Source organism: Suillus subaureus, assembly GCF_016647635.1.
Source record: "Suillus subaureus strain MN1 chromosome Unknown BJ212scaffold_51, whole genome shotgun sequence".
NCBI lineage: Eukaryota > Fungi > Basidiomycota > Agaricomycetes > Boletales > Suillaceae > Suillus > Suillus subaureus.
This window is the reverse complement of record NW_024538607.1, coordinates 119506-140944: the sequence shown is the minus strand read 5'-3', so window position 1 is coordinate 140944 and position 21439 is coordinate 119506. Positions and strand designations below refer to the sequence as shown.

The window sequence follows — 21439 nt, the reverse complement described above, 5'->3', positions numbered from 1 at the left end:
ATATAGTTAAAGGACAACCACTACATTCAACGCGTCTGGCCACACGCGAACCCGCAATCGTCCTCGTTGCCAGAGCGCATGGAGTTACCATCTGAAGAAAGAAGTTTGCTCAGTCGAATGGACTTGAATGAAGAAGGGGTATTGGGCATGCATATCAATGATAGCTCGTCGGATCCTGTGAAAGGTTGTAACACGAGAAATTTTGGGTCCCCACAGCATACAAACACATTATCGGATCTCAGTCAAAATTTGCCTTCGGTATGTTGCTGGCAAAAAGTTCGGTTACGATACTTACGTTATGCCGACCAATTAAACTTAGTGTACGAAACTGCGACCAACAAGGATTTCCCTCAACTTTCCGTCTCAGACTCCCCCCGCGCAAAAGTCTAGCAGCGCTTTGTTACCATCTGCATTCGAATCTAGGGTGATTAGCCTGTTAACCACAGGTTTTGAGATGCTACGCGAACCTCTGCCGGAGTCAACAACTGCGCATAATGGTGGATTCGGGTCCGTTGTAGAGAGGTGCAGGCAACATCTAGCACCTGTTCTTCTTATGTGTGCCAAATCTCAAGATCCTTCGATGACTCTTGACATCACAGCGTGTGCAGCCATGCTTACCGACGATCGTTGCCGCGAGTTTCTGCAACAAGCTAGAGATATGAAACTTCAAATGGATGCCCTTGCCCCGCACCCACCGGACAACCCCCTAGCCGTCGCAGTTGATGCAACCATCAAAAAGAAGGACTTTAAACGCAGCGTGGATGGACATGGTGAATCCACTCGGACTGCACGTGTTTGGCTAGATTCCGGGTCACGGAAGGATAGCGAAGCTACATTGGTAGATTTGCCAATTGACTTCAAGGCTTTCTCACCCCTCGAAGATTCCAGACAGAGCTTTGTCAAGGATATCACACTCCCAGTCAAACAGATCATGGAACACGACGGGGTTCTGTCCCTGCACGACCCAAACTCGGTAAATGTTCAAACATCGACTCCTGCCTCTGTTCCACATCAGATGGCTCCATTGCCTTCGATTCCCGTGGAAGACATCGAAATGATGACATCTCTAGCACGTCACTCAGCAAACTCAGGACTGTCTCCTGCAGATCCTCAGAACGCAGCAGCATGCTCTTCTGCCGACTCCCATCCGTTGTTACTGGAAATTCCAACCTTCTCTATGCCCGGAACTTGGTTCGGGCGTCAGGGTCTTACTCGACCAGGCATACTTCACGTCGATTTTGCGGTGGGAAATGGCATTATTCCCGCAACTTCGTCAAGTAGGTGCGCAGGACTCCGCGGTTTTAACTTAGGCGCCTTCCTTACGAGAGATCCTAGCTCCCCCAATACTCCATTTACCATGCAACTTTCTTGTTTTCGCAGGGATCCTCGCCATGAGCTTCAGGAAGGTGATGGCCTGGATATTACTCTTGAAAAAATCAGGAATGCGGGAGAGCATTGGCCTACCAAAGGTACCATCGTGGTACAGTTGAACATTGAAAGTCCCAATGGGCGGTCCTGGCTTCCCTATGAATTGGTATGGAGCTATTTGTGGATGCTACCTAAATAACTTAGCGTCTGCTACAGGAAAAGGGGGCACTGAATGTGACTCCGTCTATCACGCAAGGCAATAACACGTTGCGTCTAATACAGCTCAATGATCTATCCGACTTTACCTTCGTTCTGTACGCCCTCTCGCCAGAGCTTCCAAAGAGGGCGGAGCCTTGAGGGGACGATGCTGGGCATCCAAAATTACCCAGCCAGTCTCAGATTTACCATTTGACACAACAAACACCATTCAGCAGTATGCAAACATACCAGTTATTGTATCATAATAGTTACCTTTGTACCTTCAGGTCAGCGTCAGTCTAGTCACCTCTTGCATTGTAAAGTCACGCACGACATGATATTTTGGTATCAATAGCAACTTTCCTTAATAAACATGACAATAGCATCTGAAGCGCTCGCCTTGGTATCAGAAGGTCACCGGGCATATCCTACGTCACCGCCAAGTTTATCAAAACGGCCGCCTCGAGGCGCGTTACGTTGACCTCGGCAACCGGAAGTGCCTGCCTGCCTTTCTCCACATGTTTCTTTCCCTCATCATCCTTTGTACTTTTGGAAAACAACCGTCCCTCCTTTATTCACTTCTTTACGACCTCACGACCTCACTACGGCATACTCACTCGCACTAAGCCATCTCCACCATATCATGTCCGGTGGAGACCCAACCCACGCCATATTAGAGCCTCCCGATGTCAATAGCACAGAAACTGAGCGGCAAAAAGGCAGAAGTCTCAAGAAGGATGAACGAGGGTATGCACAAGTGTACCTCGCTCGAGCACGGATTGAGGGGATTGAGAAGTGGAGAGCGGCCGTGGATGCAGCGCTGCAGGCAGCCGAAGAAGAACGTACCCGGTTTGAGGAAACGAATAGAAAACGACGAAGAATCGAAGAAGATGCGTGGGGAACTCCTGAAGAGATGCAAAACAAGGAGATCGAGGAAATTTTAGCGCAGGACGTCCCAGTTGAGGTATGCGACTAGATGTTGTCATCATCTCGTTCCTCCTAATAACCTCGTCTATAGCATACTGACGCGGTGGGAGGTACAAAGCAGAAGCGCCGCAGTAGGCGACATGAGCTCTGGAAAGGCCTCCGAAATATGTTTTTTAATATTATCTTCTAGCCAAGTCCGTCGTCTGATTTATCATCGTCGGTGTTCGTAATAGCACAATTTGGAGTTGTGGGAGGCACAGTGGGTGGATGGCGACCGGTTGAATGAAGATGGCAGCCAGCAATCACGAGGCAGAAATTGCCATCGCGGCCGCCCTTGACTGAGCTGGACTGATGCTCATTCCACCAAAGGACGCGCCCAATCCATCGTCATCCGACTCTCCCCGTTTCGAGACAGTGATTGGTATGCACGAGCTGCCTTGTCCATACTCCCAGTCATCAACTGCTGGGCTCTCTTCTATCAGGTCATCTTCATCTTCATATCCGTCCTCTTCTTCATCTTCATCGCCAATAGCCACCGTTGCCCACTCTCGATATACGCCTTGTATGTACTCGCCTGAGCGGGGTAGTTTGAAGGGATCAAAAGGAAAAAAAGTATGCAACTCCTGTGGGCCAGCGCTACCGGGTGCTACACCGGCAAATACAGGGTACGGTGCTCGTTTGTTCGCCTCCAGAATGGAGAAGCAGTATGTGAAATCAGTTGCTTGCGCAATGCGAGCAAATTGGTGCACAACATTCTGAGAGCAGACCTATTTTACAGCAGTTAGCCAAAGAAACTTTGCAATGATGACGGTTGGCAAACCTTGAGAGGATTGAGATCAGATGTGATGACCCTCTGCACGACTCCTAGCTCGCTTATCCATATCTTCCGCTCCACCTCTTGTTCGTCCGGTTCCTCCTGTAAATCACGCCAACGGAAGCAAAACACCAGAAATACAGACTGGACAACCGCATAAAAAACGCTGTGATTATTGCTAGCGGCATTACCAGCCTCGACAGCATCTAAGTGTGCTCCAAGAAACGCGCATAGGACCTTAACGGCTCTCTGTGCGCCCTCACGGTCAATAAACTGTGCGCGCGAGACAAAACTTCCGATGTAACTGCTTGCTGCCGCACGTTCCACGCCACTCGCGCTTGCGCTTCCAAAGAGGGCTTTGTCGACAAGTAGTCCAAGGAACAGGTCTGAGAACTCGGGATGAAGGGAAGCGTACCAGAAAAGGAGGAATTGGGTGTATCGGGACTTGAAAGTGCGGAGGATAGATCTGTCGAAGATGGCTAGGAGAGTGTGAAATTGGATTGCAAGTAGGGTATGTGGCTCGTGCAATTGTGGGTCACGATCGTGCGTAGTTGTTGGATGAAGGGAGGGAGAAGAAGGTACGAGGACGGTAGGCATGGATGAATGCAATTTGTAGAAGTGGTCAAATACGAGCCTGAGAATAGCGTCAAGTTTCGAGACCATATCATGAATGTGCCTGGTGTCTGTGGGGGTATCTTCAGCACCATTGTCTGACGATGCATCAGACGATAGGTCGCTCAGATCATCATCAACATCTTCATCATCAGAAGAGTCACCCTCTTGCCCTACTATGGTATCAAACGGATCAAATTCGAAGAGTTCGCTGTCCGTAGGTTCGGCGTCTTCAAGCTCTTCCAGCTCTACTTGAATCTCCACCTACATGCAAATAATATTAATTGGGATCCAACCACCCGGAAAAAGAGTGCCCGCTCACATCGACCATCAAAGCTCGATCCACGATAAGGCCCAGGACCCTTTCTGAAAGTTCGCCACAATACTCAGTTACACGGAGCAAATTTCGAATATAAGCTACATGTGCAGCTTGTGGCTGTCGTTTGTGGGGGAAGTTTCGTACGAGGAGAGGAGCCAGAGATGATGGGAGAGTTGGTACGAGGTTTAAGAGATGTTCGAGAAGAGCATGTTGTCGATCATAGATCACACGTCTCGTTAAGGGGGTGGAGCTCTCTAAGTTGGAGGCGACGGCGAGAAGGCCAGATTCTGCAAGCGACGCGTTAAAACTACTTGAATATTGTTTTCATGGTGGTATTAACTCACGATATGTGAAACCCATCGCTATTCTGTTAAGAACAAGCAATAGGTATTCTGGACGCGCACTTATGAGCATGCCAATGAATACGATATATGATTTAACGAAGACAGCATCCATGGTAGACCATGGTAGACGAACGATTGCCTCTACCAGTGGTGCGTGACGCCTCTCGAGGCGAGAAAGGACATGTGAAAGTGCAGAAAGCCAGATACGGAGCTGCAGAGATGACACGGTAGGCGCGAGCGTAGATTTATTCGGACTAAACTGGTCAACAAGGTCATCAAAATCTTTGCTATGCCCCTGCGCACGAGGATCAGCACGCGATCGAGTGGTGTGCCGCCACATACTCACATTGAGCTTCTCGCGTATGGCCTTATTCACATATGCAAGGAACATGTCCTTTTTGAATTGTTCATCCTGCTTCACCCGTGAATTTGTCGCGATAGGGCGAGAGGTGAACAGTGGCGAGTCCGATGGCATCGATGATGAGGAGGCTTTGGTATACTTATCTAGGGTGACTTTTTGGGTTGGCTCGAATCGCACGGAGGGTGAGAATGGTCCAGTTTTTGGTGCTCTTTGATTGAACTGGGAGAGTCTTGAATGCGGGTCCATCGTGACCGTTTATGACTGCTTCGCATCAGGCACTGTGCAGGAAAAAACATCTTATTATTATAAATGAATTGTTAATATTTTAGCTTATCATAATACTTGTTTATTCCAGTTAAGTCTCCCAGTCCTCATCACCAACCACAATGTCTACCTCATTCTCGTCGGCTCACAGGCTCTATGTCAAGTCACTCTACCGCCGTATGCTGAAAAATGAACTGGACTGGGTTGTTCGCAGAGACATCTGGCGTGGTCGTGCAATGATGATTAGAGCCGAGTTCGAGAGAAACCGGTCAGTAAGATATGAATTTGATTGTCACTCTGGTCTAACTGGCAGATGATGTTTTCATGCATCAGTGACGTGACCGAGCCGAGAGCCCTTGCCCAGATTCTTGAGAAAGCAGAGACGCGTCTCGCAAGCAAGTTGCATCCCGACCCTTACATCCGTGAGTCTCCGCGTCTCCGTCATATCACCTTCTCTAAAAAAGTTTATTTTCGCAGCTCCTTCCATGCCAGGAGGAACAAAGTGGTATGTGGTGAACCTTTATTCTCGTATTCGTCCTTTGTTGAGTTCGAAACTCATGCAGGGAACGCAATATACCTGTATGTTACATCTTTCGCCTTTGTGCCATTATCCCGACATTTCCTTCTACAGCCTACCATCGCTCCTTTATACGACCACACAGCTGCCGTACATCATTAAATATTGTATACCTGCTTCGACATCCAATGCACTCCGTTGTGTTGAACACCGGTCATCTTGCTGTGACTGCTGTACTGTCGTCATCTGATCCCTTTCTGAAACATCGGCATTTTCAGTAGTACGAGGTCCAAGGTACTATCAGTATGACCTGCACCAGATGTACATCAAATGCGATGCTGGCGTTGAACTTGTCACTGTTACTGCACGACTTGACGATACGTCCACTGCTTACAGCTCCGAATACATTTAGACCACAAATGTAAGTTCCACTAATAACGACAACCCATCGATCGTCCTTTGATACCGCCGCATATATATCCTACTCGCAACCATTCGGCGTCTCTTTTTTTTTTTACTTGCAATGGACATCTCATCCCAGAGCAATCTCATCCTCAGATCCGCTGATTATTGGCTCGCCATCCGGAAAGTAGGGTATTGAAGACGCTCCCTTATCTTCCAAGGGCATAACCAGTGTCAGAATCATATTGATCCCTGCGGCGACGGACTTCGCAGATATGAAATCCATGATCTATGTCCCTACCAGCAAAATTCTCGAGTAGTCAAGTGCGGACGAGGCTCAGCGAGACTTCTTGTGCTGTCATCAGGCTGACGTTGATGGTGGTTCGAAAGGTAGCCAACTCGCTCGGGAGCGTTTTGTCTGCTGGGGTCGGTCGTCAGTCCGTCCACGTTGGATGTTACGAAGGAGTTAACAAGGAAGAGGAGCGAATGGTTGAACGTGCCCGACCCCTTTGAATGCCGTCAACTGTCGTCTTTGTCCAGTTATTCTTAGAACGTTCGAACCCGTGATATCGTGATCTTTAAACCATCCTTGGATTCGAAAGGTGGAAGATGGCGGCAGGAGATACATATTATTACAAGAGTGGCTACCTCGCCCGAGATGTAATGGGCTAGGTTTCATCACCTCTTCGACAACAGGAAGCTCTATCGGACAAGCCGAAGGATGCAGAGGACCCCATCTCTAGTCATACCCACTGGAAGCGAGTCGATCGCGGAAGGACAGTTTCATTGGCTGAGGATCCCAGGGAAAGCGAGGTTGGTAGGAAATATTTTATAGCCGAGTAAACACCAGCAGTTTGAGCTGGGAGAACGCCCGGGAACTTAATCTGTTAAGACATAGGGATTTCACGGTGGGGTAATGGAGTTTTGCAAGGTATCAAATGACGACAGAGCAGAACCTCTGCCATCTGTTATACTTTGCAGAAACACCACAAATATGGAACTAAAACAGTAGGTACTTGTCCTGGGTCCTCGATAAACGAGGTAGAATTGATCTGTGCCTGGATTTAGCCGTGCCATTCAACCCGTAGGACAAGCCGTTGTAAGTGCATTCTGACTGGGCAAAATGACCTGCTTCGATATGCTTTCAACAGTGTGTCGAGCCTTGACGAACGTGAAAGTCAAGTGGTCCCCCATATGTGATGGTTGAATGTTGAACAATCAAAGTCAGTCAAATCCGTTTATCCGGTGGCGCATCTCAGTTCAGTAGATCATAGTCACGCTGTATGAACAGACCAGGGGCACAAGGAACCCTTGTGACTTGCTTCTAGAAAGGAAGGGAACTCGGCGAAGCCACAAACGACATTTTTTATCAATAACCTGAAAGGGGTCTGGCTCGATGGGGGTTGAATAGGCCACCCTACAATTGCCCTGAAAGATGTTTGACGAATCATCAAATGGAACGATATCGACTGTCTTCTTTTCTGTCTGACACCTGTCCGACCCGACTCATATGGTGCACGTCACTTAGTCACCGCTACTTTTGTGCAACGTTTTTAGCACCTCGAAATTTCACCCGATTTTTTATCCCTCTGGCAAAAATGCTTGTTTTTGCCTATAAGGAACAAAACCTCCAGACGGATTTTGATAATACTCAAATTTGAGGGTGTTTTTTTTTCTTCCAAGGTCAATTTGGCGCATCCCTACAAAATGTGGCTATACATGATCAAAGACCCTCGCTACTGTTTCAGGAACTCGTTTATGTGATTTATAGCGTGTAGAGCTAAACTGTTTGACCTGTAACTGAGCATCTCGGGTGGTAAGTCCTGACCTGTACGCCTCCATCCACCGAAACATTCGATGCTATGTGTCAAACGTGTAATCACAATTGTCGCGAAGATACTTCTTAACCTGACCCCAGAAAAACTCGATCGGGTTCAGCTCGCAATGGAATTTTGGGAGGAAGATGCCCAACTGGTTCTCCGCATCGTCGTCATCGTGGACCGCTGGTTGAGCATCGTTGGGTTCTGCTGGGTGGTGTTTCTTGTGGCGAAAAGCTCGAGCATGTGCAACTGAAGTTTTTTTTGGCTTTTCTGGCCATTATGGATGGTCCTTGTAACGAGGAATAGCTGATATATTATTTACATTTACGATCACTAGGTACTCCGTGCAATGCATAGCTGTAACTTGACCGCAGCTACACTAATATCGAAGCTGCTCCTCCCACCCCAGCCTAATTTGGACTAGGGGTTAGGGTTGCGATTTTCTGGCCTCAATTTGGCGCCTGCACAAAAGTAGCGGCGACTAAGTGACGTGCACCATAGATGGATAATTGATAAGAAGCTATCAATTATCCGATTTATTAATCTCCCGCCACTACGACGGGCGCCCACGAGCGCCCATAGGGATCATTGTTCAACCGACTCGGATTTGAACAAAAAACCGAAGTTTTGGCAGGTAAGATATTGCCAACTCAGCTCAGTAACTCAACCATCTAACCGAAACAGACAAGCAGTGAGTACCAGTACACCCTGTCTCCTCTTCCTCAACCGATAGTGATGATTTTCAGTGTGTACGATGTTTTACACACCACATACCTGTGGGTGTCAGAAGGACTCAAAGTTTGTCCAATGCGAGGCACGCCAAGGTACAAACGTCCGTTGTTCCCCGTACGCCAGGGAACAGCTGGGACAGGCAGGAAACTATTGCGAGAATCATCTAGTGAAAGACACTGCACTTCTACAGATGCGTCTGTCACGGTGAAGGTGCCTAGTTCTCTGACATTCCTTTCATGGAGCTACTAACACGAAGGCTGCAGAACCGGCAGAGCCAGCCAGTAGTACCAAAGTAATACCAGTACAACCTGCTATAAGTTACTCTATGATACGTGTATGGTGAGATTATATTAGAGTTACAGCAAAGTTGACTCGAGTGCTATCACGGGTGCTTAGAGCAATAACGAGACGAGTGTACTAAATAAATGGAATACAGCAACATGAACTCGGAATATCGTCCTGCAAGCCCAACAGCTTATCCTGACCTCAAGGCCTCACCGGCGGAGTCTGTGAATATTCGGAATACTTAGGCAGCCAAACTATTAATAAGATAATCGAGCGACGCGTGCACTATTTAGCATCATGCATTGTGGCGCCATGAATCGACAAATAATCTAACATTCTCTTCATGTTAACTTCCTCTACAGTATTGATGTATCGTTCTTTGTCTTATGTTGAGTGTACGTGATGATCACAGTCACATATAGAGTGCAAGAGTGATTGGTTCTACCGCAGAAAATAATGAATTGGTACAATTGGGGTAGGTGACAGAGCCAATCATGGAACGATGACGGAATATTCATCAAAATTGCTAAAAACTCAAGGATATCGGCTGAACATCTCTCAAAGTGAACATGCATACGCACTGGAACTTCCACCCACCATCCTGGTGAGCGTTTAAGCTTATCCTCTAAGGAACGCACTTGACTTGGCGCGGGACAGGTAGCCTCGGGTTCTGTATCCCTCCACAATACTAACAACAACACCTCTCCTGACGAGACACTCCGAAGGGATATTCTTCAAGTCTCCAACCACCTTTCCATGTGCTATAGTGCAAACACGAAGACAGAGAGATAGCTCGAGGAAGGTAAGGGAATTCATGGCAAGGAAGGGGTGGTTGTCTGGTAAAGTTTTGTCTGGTTGAATGTGGTGGAAAGCAATAGTACCCAGCTGCCAAAGTTCCTTTTTGATAATAGGAAACCCAAACAGCTGACGATTGGCGCATGGAACCCGGGGAGGCCTCACGAGAATGTACTGAGATACATCTGAGCTATATTTAGAGGGCACCCATTGCACCGTGGTAGACATTTCTTGTGAGTCAGAGATCTTTGGACAAAATAAGTGGTAGTATACGTCAGATAGATGAAGGCTGACGAGGGACCCACCTGGAGTCTTCTTAGACTTCGTTCTAGTTGGCTTGCAGTGGAGGGCATTTTCGAGAAGTGTTTTATCAATGAATGAAGCAAACATGCACGCGATAAGTAATACTTTGGCAGACGCCCACGCCACTGGTCCACTGATGTGGACACCAATTAAGTAGTGTTAATTTTGACTAGTGAAATTTTGACCAAGTGGCTCTAAGTTTGCATCGGAGGGTTTGCCTGATGGAGCAAAAGCAGATTGGTCAAGATCCATCAAAATCATGTGTTGCAGGGAATTCAATGAACTTGGGAGATTATTGAGCTAACTGCGACCACGAGAACCTCCGCCACTACCACTCGTCGTGCCAGCCTGCTGGAGTGGGTAAACACGCTCCAAGCGCCATCGTGGAGGCATCCTCAGCCTGCCATGAGACCAGCATGAGTAGTAGCAGAGGAATGCCTTGCACCAATGCACATCTGGAAGGGAGTCGAGATCGGACGACTCGGACGGTGGGTCATTCGCTGCCACGGCCGACGAAGCGGCAAGCTGCTGTCTAGATCGATGTCGAGTATCATCGACTTTTTTGTATTCTGGTAGCCTAGCGGCTGCAAGCCGCTGAAGAGCATCAATCAGCGTCGAGGTAAGAAGAAGTAAGAAAATCTACGTTACAGTAAACTTGCGTCCGGCTGCGACTTCAATTTCCGGTGGTTCGTGGTTGGGCCTTGACCGCAAAGGGATGTGCTGCCGCAGGAACTGCGTAAGGCCGCTCGCGTGGCGGGGAGGAGGACTTGTTTCTAACTGGACATGCACTCAGTCATGGACTGCTAATTAACTAAAAGTGAGGACTGACATTTGTTGCCTGAGCCAAGAGAGAGTGGTTGGGAGGTAGGGCAGATGTAGCAGGGAACTGGACGACAATCTTCGAGTCAACTGCGGCGGGACAAAGATCAAAAGACATACGTCTAGGGGGTCACGGGGCTGATCGTTCGAAACCGCATTCGCGCGAGGAGGCAATCGAAGGAGCTTTCGGAGGCGGCGGACGAAAATGGATTGTTGCGGGTCTACTGCGGGCGGAGGTCTTTGCCTTGGGGGGTACGAAATGACAGGGGATGTCACTGGGTTGCGGCGCACAGCACCAGGACGGCGGGTTGCATCAGACTGAAATGGTGGCGGTGGCGATATAAATGGGTGATATAATGAGCAGAAGGATGAGATCTATGTATTACACATACCTTTAGTAGATCAGCGAGGTTTGACTTTTTTTGTGCGCTGGTCTGTAAAGACGTATTAGCGCATGTACAATCGAGATAAGTAAACGTACACTGGCCTGTGCATCCGGCGCAGGACCGATGCTGGCCAGGATCTCGGCCGGAGTGTTGTGAATATAAATGTCACTACCACTTGCATAAGCTAGTTGACGCGAGTCGGGTGAAAGGGCTAAGGAGTGAATAGGCAGAACGTCGAATGAAGCAAGGAGATGGCGGGACTCGAAGGCCCAGAGCTTAATAGTTTCGTAGCAGGCGGAAACGAGGAGAGTATCATCAGATGAAAGCGCCAGGCCTGCGAGCACCATGGTGTGTCCTTTGAAGGGAACTCCAACAGTCTTTAGGGTGGATGCATCGAATTCATAGATCGTCTTGGCGGGGTCACCCGTGAAGCTGAATGCCGCAATGATGGTTGAGTTCTTTGTCCAGAACATTGATGCATATATCATGGGGTCGTAACCAAACTTTCCTGCTCTGACGTCCATTTTCTGTTTGTGTACGTCCCACACCTCAAGGCACTTCCCTACATCCGACATTACTGCAAGCTTCTTTGAATCTTGCGAGAATCGAACTGCGCCCAGACCCTGAACACTCGTGAATGGTCCAACTACCAGTTTGCCAGTCCCCAAGTTCCATATCCGAGCCAACCGACCGAGTGTCCCGCTCGCCAGCAACGTGCTGTCCGCAGAGATATCGATGCAATAAGTTTCTTCTGAGTGGCCTTCAAACGTCTTGACGACGCCCGTCTGAACATCACACGCTTTAAGCTCCCCGCGACCAGAATGTGAACCACCAGTAACAACCCAACGACCATCCCTTGAAACTGCCACTGCACGGACTTGCCGCCGACAATCATCCCGCGACTTCGGAATCTCCTTACCTGCCTTCATATTCCATTGCCGAGTGGTAAGATCATCAGATCCACTGATCATTCGCTCGCCGCCCGGAAAGTAGGATATAGAGCGAATATAGTCTTCATGACCCCGCAAGGTCATTGTCGGCGTCAGAACCATCGTGGTGTTTGTAGTGGTGGACTGCATTGATGTAGACGCCATGACCTGTGTCTTTGCAAGCGAGAGACAAATAGCCAGGTACGTCTAGTAATTAGAGATTCCTTGAACACGTTTAAAAGAGGCTACCGTGCTACAGGCCCGTTTTTGACAATGATTCCGGCCCCCTCGAGCAGTGTACCTGCTGGAGACAACCATGAGTTCCATGGTACTGCATCTTCAGATGAGATTTGATCTTACCAAGAGGTTAGCAAGCAAAGTGACTGAACTTAGGCGCCGCTGTTGCCTATGTATATCTCTTGCCACGCCCTTTATGCATGGCACTGGTAGCTGTGCATTGCAATGCCCTGGGCGCTTATGTACCTCAAATAGTTCTCCACTGCCAAGGTTATGACACGCGGAATCAATGTGAAGAAGTCGAACGAACTGAACCACCAGCTCTCATATAATGCTTTGCCTGCTGCTATCCTTATCCCTTTGCAGTAATTTGCCTTGGCCGACGTAAGCAAAACTGACAAGCGGTCAAGTACAGGTAAGGTATCTTTTGGATGCATCTGAAGCGGCACGAGCTATCCTTCCTCTAATAAAATAGCGGAGACTGAGCGGACGAATGAAAGGATACAAGTCATCACGTGGCACCTTAAATCGACAAATAGTCTTACAATGCCTCCGTGTCCGTCCACAATATTGATTTATCGTTGTCTCTTATTGAGTATATGTATCACAGATAAAATGCAAGAGTAATTGGTTCAACCGCGGAGATGAATGAAATTGTTACAGGTGGGGTAAACGACACAACCAGTCATGGAATGATGATGGAATACTCATCAAAATGGCTGAAATTCGAGGGTGTCAGCTGAACGGCTCTCAAAATGAACATGCATACACACCGGGACTTCCACCCACCATCCCGGTGGGCGTTTAAGCTTCATCTCCAGGGAATGCACTTGACTTGGCGTGGGACAGGTAGCCTCGGATTCCGTATCCCTCCACAGTACTAACAACAGCACCTCTCCCGACGACACACACTCTGATGGGATATTCTTCGAGTCTCCAACCACCTTTCCACATGCCATAGTGCAAATGCGAAGACGGAGATGCACTTTGAGAAAGGTAAGGGAATTCATGACGAGGAAGCCGTGGTTGTCCGGTAAAGTTTTGCCTGGTTGAATATGATGGAAAGCAATGGTCCCCATGTTCCAAAGTTCCTTCTTGACTATAGGAAACCCAAAAAGCTGACGATTGCCGCATGGAGCCCGGGGAGGCCTTACAAGAACGTACTGAGATACGTCTGAGCTGTGTTTAGAGGGCACCCATTGTACCGCGGTAGACGTTTCTTGTGAGTCAGATATCTTTGGACAAAATGAGTGACAATACGTGCCAAGTTAACGTTGAAGAGACGCACCTGAAATCTTTTTATATTTTGTTCCAGTTGGCTTGCAGTGGAGGACATTTTCGAGAGGCAATGTTAGCGAGAACGAACTTGGCTGTAATATGTAGTATGTAATACGCCAACCAGCTGATGTGGATGCAGATGATGCATGTTATTTGTTTTGAATTTGCGGTTACACTCGATGAGGCGAGCGAGCGTGGGTTCAGCCATATAGAAGGAAGACCAAAGGAAGACAGTCGTTTCTTCTTTACGTATGTATTATCATGATGGGCGCTGCGCAGTGTGCACCATCGAGCCGCTGTGACCAGCGTGACCATGCCGCGTTCAACTCTAAACCACACGGCGATCTACGGTGCTCCTAGTACTCCGGCAGATGTTTCGAGGATGGTGATCGCGATTTAAGACACGAGAAAACAAGTGAGTGCCATGTTTTTGAGCCAATTTGGCTGTTCAAATAATTTGATTTGTAGTATGTACGTAGTACGATCTGGCACAGTGCGCAAGTACCGCCTTCGCAGACTGCAGGGATTCCCGGAACTCTTAATACTCGACATTTCCGTCTCACCTTTCGTCACTTCTCGTTTGGAATCCCCCACGAATTCTCACAATTTCAGGTCAAGGACCTGGCTGCCAATTTTGCAACCCTCTTGGCAGGTTCTCCGAATCGCTCACCAAAATCTCAAATCCTGAATCGTTTCGTAGGTACCCACCATCCGCCTTATCTACTGAGCAATTTGAGCACGACTGCCGACCATGCGGAATACAATACCATCCTGTGACAGCCTTCCAGCTATATAGCGATCCGAGCTGATACTGCTGACTTTCAAATGGAGTTTCCACTCCCCTATTCTCCCGTGTGAGGTACTCATTCAACTGGTCTTCCATCAAGGTTACGGAGCAGCGCAAAACTTGCAGAAGACGTCGCTTTGTCGACCTCTTTCGATACCTCCCCAGAGGATGAAAACGGCCACTCTTTTATCGGCGGGTTTCTGATTCAATATAAAACTAGCAATAATACCCCCTCCAATGAGTATGCATCGTTCTCATACACCGGCCAAATAAAGCTACAGGTGTTCCGCCCTGCTAGTTATCCCAATTTACTAGGAACGAAGGCAGCCATGTTGTAACCATGCAAGCTGTTTCCGTACCTATTTGGGTGTCCACTGCGTGACTTGCTTAAAATCACTTCACTTCGCCCCAAGATCAAGCAGCTAAGCAGTGATTTTAATTTTCTTTCTATCATTATTGTTATGGTGACGCATTGACAACATTTCAGTGAGCGATCTGAGCTACTGCCCACTTTCACATGGTGTTTGTGGTCCACGCACTTATGGGACTTTTCTACACGCTGGACATTGAGAATTCGGCGGCGTTATAGCCTAGTCCATCATGAAAAGGTTGGCTGTTTTGTATTCGAATCATATGTCTGTACTATTTCCTCGTCTTCCAACTGTCGACTGATTTATCAACCATTTGATCCTCACCGGAAGAGCATCATAACATTCTTCTTACAAGCAAGAACACAGTCGTTTGCTCGCCGTTAACGTGTTTGACTGGGTCCGAGAAACGGCATTGCTACAGCAGCTCTTGCCTCAACTCTTAGGCACCCCAGCACGGAAAGGAATATTGGCCTTGCTGTGTATACTCCCTTTCGTATTATCTTGCTCCTCGGACCTCTGTAGCGATTCACACTGCGCATTTACAGTTTGCCTCTGCATGCATTCTCTACCATACACCTAGGGCTTAGTCCCAATTGCAACGGACATTAAACAACGTTTGTCCCCACTCGCCGAGGTGTATTTATTCTTGTATGTAGCTCGTACCTAGACTCTACATGTACAGAAGTCCTCGTGTCTGTATCGAATGTACTATTATCACAGCAATATACATGCTTAATCTACTGTCATTGATTCTATCCAAATCAACGTTCAATGCACCTCAGCACCTTGCCAAATTACACTACCAAGGTCCCATCGCCCACATTACAAAAATGGCACATTCTTCATCTCCCCCGTAGCAAGAAAATCCTCATCAAACGCCTCCTCAGCAGCCTCCTCCTCATTCTCTCCACCCTCCGCCTCCCCATCATATTCATACCCCTCCTCCTCCTCCTCCCTATCATCCACCCCAAACTGCCCATCATCCAACGACCCAGGCATACTCGTCATACTCGTGCTCCTCGGACGCCGTTTCTGCATACTTCCTTCCTCAACGTCTGCATCCTCATCATCAGAATCTAGGAACGTAGACGATGACGAACGCGAGTCGACGCCGCTAGATGAAGATGACTGTGTGAGCGCTGCCAGTCTACCGCTGAGACGTTCGAGAGAGGACATCTGCCGCAAATGGGTGCTGCGCAGGCCCATCGTTCGACTCGGTGTACCCTCACGCGCTATCGCAGGCGGTGGAAGTGAAAACTGCGTCATGTCCCGCGATTGTCTCCGTCCTACGAGGCTGAAGTTGCGTAACCGTGCAAGTGTACTCTGATTAGACGTATCTGATCGAGCGCTCAGGGCCGGGGATGGAGGTGTAAGGTCAGGAAGTGCGAATTCCTGGACTGGCATCTTCCAATAATTAAAATCCGTGAACTCCGCTGCCCATTTCCGATGTATCGGAGGGAACATCTGATCCACGATGTCGGTCATATGTATATACCTAACAATAAGTAAATGAGTACACCGAATACAAGAGCACAACAAATTACGCACGATGATTTATACCCTGCGAGCTCAAGGAGCTCCATCTTGACCTCACCAGAGGAATCTATAGTAAATATTCTCGCACTTGGAACATTCACGCTGCGATACGACAACGCATCCGTTATCCGGTTCCCAAACCCGGCATAGAACGGTGTGCGCGAGCTCTCACCGAAAAGACGCTGGATATCCCTCAAGCATGCCATCTTAAATACTTCGGGCTTCCGCATGATCACCTCGCTGGTGCACACACATCAGTAGCTTCCCTCCCAAGATTATATAAGCATCATACCGGTGCAGCGACGCCATCAGCCGGTCGGGGCTCATGATGACAGGGCCTTCAGGAAGTTGATAGTCATCTTGCTTGATACCCTTGAGGTAGTCGCGCGTAGAATCTGCCTGCCCGATAGCTCGTGAGGTGAGGTACATGATCTTGTACCCGTTACGCCTGATATCAGTGTACAGTTTAGCAACGCCGGAATGCGTCCAGTCACGACCAATCATAGCAAAGACATGGCCAAGCCCATCAGACCTAGGGAAATGTCAGGTAAGATGCATGCATGGACAATGAGAAAAACCTACTTGGTGATTGTACCATCTATATCAGACACGACGACAAGATCGGTCGAGTCCCATACAAATATCCGCGCTGTACATGCGGGCACAGTAGAATTAGACAAAGAGAACGTGATAGTATTAGCACCGGGCTTAAGGTTGAGGGATTTCTGGAGAAAACATCATATGTTTGAAAGCTGCATGGAATGTTGGAGACTTACCAGTTGATCAGAGGTCAACCGCAGCGTCTTGGCATACCTCTTCTGTGTCCTCGCAATCTTTGCCTCCAACACCTTACTCAAGGGTCCCATGATGTCTGGAGCGGGTGTGGCAGGAGGGGCTGATGCAGACTGAGGAAATGTCGTATGATGGGGCGTATGAGGAGCATGTTTCGGTAGTGTCTAGAAAAGCGTCATGAAACACTATCCTTCTGAACCTCACGAAACTCACAGATTCCATTGGAGATGTATTCGACACCCTCAAAGGAGGCCGATCAGCCTCTGTTATATCCCGACTCCGGTTCCACCACCTAACCCAACTACTTGACGTTGGTTTCCGGTGCAAGTCTGGTGGTTCAGAATCCGCACGCTTCATCTCTTGTTCGTCCCCACTCGATACCGGTTCTCGCTCATCGGCACTCCTTACCTCCATCTGATCCACATCTGGGTCTCGTTCCTCTGTAATGGCCAACGGAGGTTCCGACATCGCCCTCGATGGTTCCTTCGGCGCATTCTCAACCCACAACCTCAAAGCATCCATCAATGGGCTCCCATCTTCCCTCGTGATATACTGCCCGCCCGCCCACCTAATCACCAACCCCTCGTCCTCCACCACTCTCGTCCTCACCTCCCCGATCACCACCTCCTCAGAGACAAGCTGCATATAGTCGATTCTCCCCGCCTCAAATAGATGAACGACTTCCACTTCATCGCTCCCATGGAACATCCCGCGCTTTGATGTAGGTACAAGCGAGAGAGCAAATGACAGCGCTTGGCCTTCGATGTGAACAAGGAACGTACGTGAGTCAGATGGGTGCGTGGTAAGAATACCACCCGAACCGAATCCGTGCTCAGGAAGTGGAAGCGGAGGATGATCATGTCCGATTTCGTGTTCCTGTTCATCTTCAGGAGTATGTGCTTCGTCTTGAGGTGGTAGAGATGAACGGATAGTATGCGGACTGCCTTCGAGCTCAGGCGGGACACTTCTACTACGCGTCAAAAACTCTTCAGCGTCGAAATTGGATGGCGCGTGTTCATCCACAGCGGGTACTTTGCCCATGCGCAATAGGTGGGTAGATGGGAAATGTGTCGTCATAGGTGAGGGCTGGGGAAACGCGCCCCATTCCCAGGAGTACTGAGGAAGCGGGATATCTTGTTGGGATTCTGAAACAACGTGGCGGGCAGGAAACGTGGTTGTGGAAAGTGATGGGGAGTGTTTGCTCAGAGGAGAAGCAACTGGAGGAGTAGTTGATGGAAAGGGGATCGCAGTTGGGGTTGGAGATTGTGAATCTGTAGCTCATTAGCCCGGCGTATAAACGAGTTATATAACACTGACGGGATACACGTAAGGAAGACGCGTCGCGTGCTTGAGCAGAATGATACCCAGCCATATCCAGCGCGACATCTGCAAAGCCTTGAGAATCATATCAAATATTGTGCAGAATGCACACACCAGCCTTGTATTGGACTTCTGGACCGGGCACATCGGTTGGTTGTACTAAAGGTTCCTCTGGTGGAGGGGTAGGAGGAACGCTCCTCGAGCCAAGCTTCGGTTTCGCGCCTGCATGCATTGGAATGGGATGTTTCAACCCAGACAGAGCGTTCAAGTCGAGAAACTCGGGCTCCTGCATCTGTAAACTCAGATCTGACTGTTTCCGTTCCCCACCCGGCTTAGCTCCAGACCTTCCACGTTCAAAGTCACCCTGAAGTTCGCCTGATTCTGGGGTTGGGGAGAGCAGAGGACTTGTAACGAGGTCTTCTGGGATATCTTCTTCCGTCTCGAACACGAAGAATGCTTCTCCTGCGTCTCCGATTTTCATGCTGAACGGGATGGGCGAGCCATTTACTGATACGTTAACCTACTCCCAGCCATTTGACTCATTGAACACCTTGACGAAACAAGCCGACACTGCGCACCTTCTTTTCAGCAGGCCTGAGTACTTGGAGCTTACCGAAACGGACATGGAAAGGAGAGCAGGCATACACGTCACTGTCTTGTGAACCGGAACTAGCAGATAAAGTGGGCGATGGTGAGCGACGAATAACGATGACATCGATGGCCCCAGTCAGGGTCGATGGGTTGATATCTTTATAGTACTGGTATGGGGCACTGATTGCGCTCACAGCGCCACGAATGTAGTTCATCGCAGTTGTGATGTCGGTGTCGGTGTCGACGTTGCAAGTAGTTCGCGTTCGTTGCCGAGGTCGACGTCACGGATAGAAGATTATTAGGATATTGGGGAGATCGCAGGATGGACTATGTGAAAGCTAATAGTACGTGGCTCATGATATGATCATGCGCGGTGAAACAAGCTTGTAGATCAATTGAAGCCCCGTTGAACAAAAGCAGAAGGTATGTAATTATCAACGTTCTAACGTCAAGCTTCAGGTGCTGATCGTAAAATCACAGGCCAGCTAGACAAATATGACATCCTCTGACCATCACGCCGACAAACGTTTTATCAAGTATTTTTGGTCGTGACCGAATTCCGTAGTACTTGTGCGTAATAGAGACTCATAAATCTGGGTATCATACTAAAATACGCGATTGACGTCAAAACTAGTCATATACCGTCAATCACATCATCAGAATCAAACGAGGGCTGGCTAATTTGATAGCTTTCTTCATCACTGATTGTGGACGGGGGCCTTATCTGACCTGGTAGGCCAGCTGCACCCCATGCGGCAAAACCGCCCACTATATCAGTCGCATTGAGCAACCCAAGCTCGTGGAGGGATGCCGCAGCCAAAGAGCTGGTATACCCCTCCTGACAGTATATGATTATCTTTAAATCATAGCGATCTGCAATTGCGAGTCGTGCTTCGCAACGAGGGTCAAAGCGCCATTCCAGAACGTTTCGCTCGATGATGAGGGATCCGTGGATCCCGCCTTCACGAGCACGTTGGGAAGCTGGGCGAATATCCACAAGAAAAACCGGCATTGGAAATGTGGGGTCGTGAAGGGCATCATAGGCTTGTCGGGGCGTCATTCGCTCGAGCTTTGATCGAGCATCAGATAGAAGTTGATCAATGCTGCGAGATCCGGGTGGAGGAAGAAGAGGATCAATGGGAGCGCGTACAGACTTGGACAACACGTCCCATAAGGCAGCGTCATCATAAGATGAGCCAATATGCCTTACAGAGGCAGCAAGGAGAGTACCCGTGTTTTGAACTGCATCGACGCGTCCCAAAAATTTGGAAGATGCGAGGAGTACAGCACGCTGCACATCATCCTCATCTGACCCACAAATGACCAGTGCGTTTGAAATGCGAGCGCCACCCCGAGTACCACGACTTGTTGGGGATGCACCGGTAGTTGCTATAGCAAAGAGATATCGAGACGAAGGTAGTCGCGCACGGATATGGGAAGTGACAAGTCGAAGAAAGCGACCATCGTCTTTCTTCGAGAAAGTGAAGTGAACACCTATGCGCACACCATCGACGGTGCGTGCTTTAGTGATCATACGGAATGCGAGGCTCTGGGCAACCTCTTCACGCACATCTGCAAGTGTGCGTGGGTTTGTCGGGAAAGTCGTAGTTACAGTAGCAGAAGATTGAATGAGTGTGCGCTCGACAACGATATCGGTGGATGGTTCAGACGATGGCATCAGGACATCTAGTCGTTGTTAGATGATCTGCTCAAAACTATTGGTCAGTACTGTGCAATGGTCTGCATGTGTGCTGGCGCTGAAAGCAAAACTGCAAAGGAACAACTTGCCAGCAGCCAACGGGCCGAACTGATCCGGATGCACACTTTTCACATCGTGTCCTTCATCCACTTCATCCCATCAGCATCCCCATAACTGTGAACCAAGCAGCGAGGAGAAACAAACAATAGAAGCAAGGGTGCAATATAGACAGCTGTCATGTGGGCACTGGCAGGACCGTCAAAATAGCCACGCCCAAGTTCTCTTCTTTACTACGTAACATCGAAAATCTGACGATTAGCTTCATCAGGCAAGTGCTCTCGAGCACAAATCACTATCGACATCAGGACTTGACTAGCCTTGAACCTACTGCTGCCTCGAGCCCGTCTTAATTTCTTGCCGGTTTTGCTCCCGAAGACGTAGGCCATGACGTCCATGTCGACGCAGTCCGTCAATTCGGTAACCGAGATGACTGACACCAGTGATGTTTACGAGCAAGAAGTACATGCGGTGGCGGTATCAAGGGACGTTCGATGTGTTATCACTCCCGGAGAATATTTTAATTCCGGGGAACGAAAAGCTTGTGAGGTTGAGACGGATATCGTGGAAAATTGA

General features: G+C 48.7%; 8 protein-coding genes across 8 annotated transcripts; 3 read left to right on the top strand and 5 right to left on the bottom strand.

Moving 5' to 3' along the window:
- Window positions 1-580: 580 nt before the first annotated feature.
- Window positions 581-1725, top strand: BJ212DRAFT_1303957 (uncharacterized protein; the record flags this gene model as incomplete). Its single annotated transcript, XM_041333524.1, has 3 exons — window positions 581-1281; window positions 1381-1534; window positions 1585-1725. The coding sequence occupies 3 exons, from the start codon at window positions 581-583 to the stop codon at window positions 1723-1725; spliced, it is 996 nt and encodes a 331-aa protein (XP_041187390.1).
- Window positions 1726-2831: 1106 nt separating this feature from the next.
- Window positions 2832-5189, bottom strand: BJ212DRAFT_1243885 (RNA polymerase I-specific transcription initiation factor RRN3; the record flags this gene model as incomplete). Its single annotated transcript, XM_041329623.1, has 5 exons — window positions 2832-3260; window positions 3314-4183; window positions 4242-4525; window positions 4583-4877; window positions 4929-5189. Coding segments are annotated over 5 exons (2139 nt in total), but the record flags the coding sequence as incomplete, so codon positions are not given.
- Window positions 5190-5329: 140 nt separating this feature from the next.
- Window positions 5330-5886, top strand: BJ212DRAFT_1283337 (NDUFB9, NADH-ubiquinone oxidoreductase; the record flags this gene model as incomplete). The annotated part of the gene is made up of 5 exons (XM_041331752.1): window positions 5330-5475; window positions 5541-5629; window positions 5685-5712; window positions 5771-5786; window positions 5839-5886. 5 exons carry the CDS (start codon window positions 5330-5332, stop codon window positions 5884-5886), a joined length of 327 nt encoding a protein of 108 aa, XP_041187388.1.
- A 2540-nt stretch (window positions 5887-8426) lies between these two features.
- BJ212DRAFT_1391015 (uncharacterized protein) lies at window positions 8427-9226 on the top strand. Its single transcript, XM_041337009.1, has 4 exons — window positions 8427-8580; window positions 8631-8637; window positions 8693-8888; window positions 8942-9226. Coding segments are annotated over exons 2-3 (195 nt in total). The 5' UTR covers window positions 8427-8580; window positions 8631-8636; the 3' UTR covers window positions 8887-8888; window positions 8942-9226.
- Window positions 9227-10236: 1010 nt separating this feature from the next.
- On the bottom strand, window positions 10237-12465 carry BJ212DRAFT_851242 (uncharacterized protein). Its single transcript, XM_041344203.1, has 6 exons — window positions 11362-12465; window positions 11273-11314; window positions 11001-11198; window positions 10891-10947; window positions 10710-10838; window positions 10237-10655 (listed from the first exon to the last, which is right to left on the bottom strand). Exons 1-6 carry the CDS (start codon window positions 12358-12360, stop codon window positions 10362-10364), a joined length of 1719 nt encoding a protein of 572 aa, XP_041187386.1. The 5' UTR covers window positions 12361-12465; the 3' UTR covers window positions 10237-10361.
- Window positions 12466-13142: 677 nt separating this feature from the next.
- BJ212DRAFT_1303952 (uncharacterized protein) lies at window positions 13143-13768 on the bottom strand (the record flags this gene model as incomplete). The annotated part of the gene is made up of 4 exons (XM_041333523.1): window positions 13143-13151; window positions 13206-13550; window positions 13587-13667; window positions 13721-13768. The coding sequence occupies 4 exons, from the start codon at window positions 13766-13768 to the stop codon at window positions 13143-13145; spliced, it is 483 nt and encodes a 160-aa protein (XP_041187385.1).
- A 1922-nt stretch (window positions 13769-15690) lies between these two features.
- On the bottom strand, window positions 15691-19322 carry BJ212DRAFT_1283346 (Lipin/Ned1/Smp2-domain-containing protein; the record flags this gene model as incomplete). The annotated part of the gene is made up of 9 exons (XM_041331753.1): window positions 15691-16363; window positions 16417-16644; window positions 16697-16936; window positions 16987-17129; window positions 17181-17360; window positions 17410-18467; window positions 18508-18582; window positions 18631-19036; window positions 19086-19322. The coding sequence occupies 9 exons, from the start codon at window positions 19320-19322 to the stop codon at window positions 15691-15693; spliced, it is 3240 nt and encodes a 1079-aa protein (XP_041187384.1).
- A 452-nt stretch (window positions 19323-19774) lies between these two features.
- Window positions 19775-20704, bottom strand: BJ212DRAFT_1214097 (uncharacterized protein; the record flags this gene model as incomplete). The annotated part of the gene is made up of 1 exon (XM_041329279.1): window positions 19775-20704. A coding segment is annotated over one exon (930 nt), but the record flags the coding sequence as incomplete, so codon positions are not given.
- Window positions 20705-21439: the final 735 nt, after the last annotated feature.

Coding starts and splice junctions, on each gene's coding strand:
- BJ212DRAFT_851242 (XM_041344203.1), bottom strand. CDS start 12,360: ATGGCGTCTACATCAATGCAGTCCACCACTACAAACACCACGATGGTT. Junction 11,199..11,272: donor ACCTCGCTGATCTACTAAAG/GTATGTGTAATA, acceptor CCACCATTTCAG/TCTGATGCAACCCGCCGTCC. Junction 10,948..11,000: donor AGCCCCGTGACCCCCTAGAC/GTATGTCTTTTG, acceptor ATTGTCGTCCAG/TTCCCTGCTACATCTGCCCT.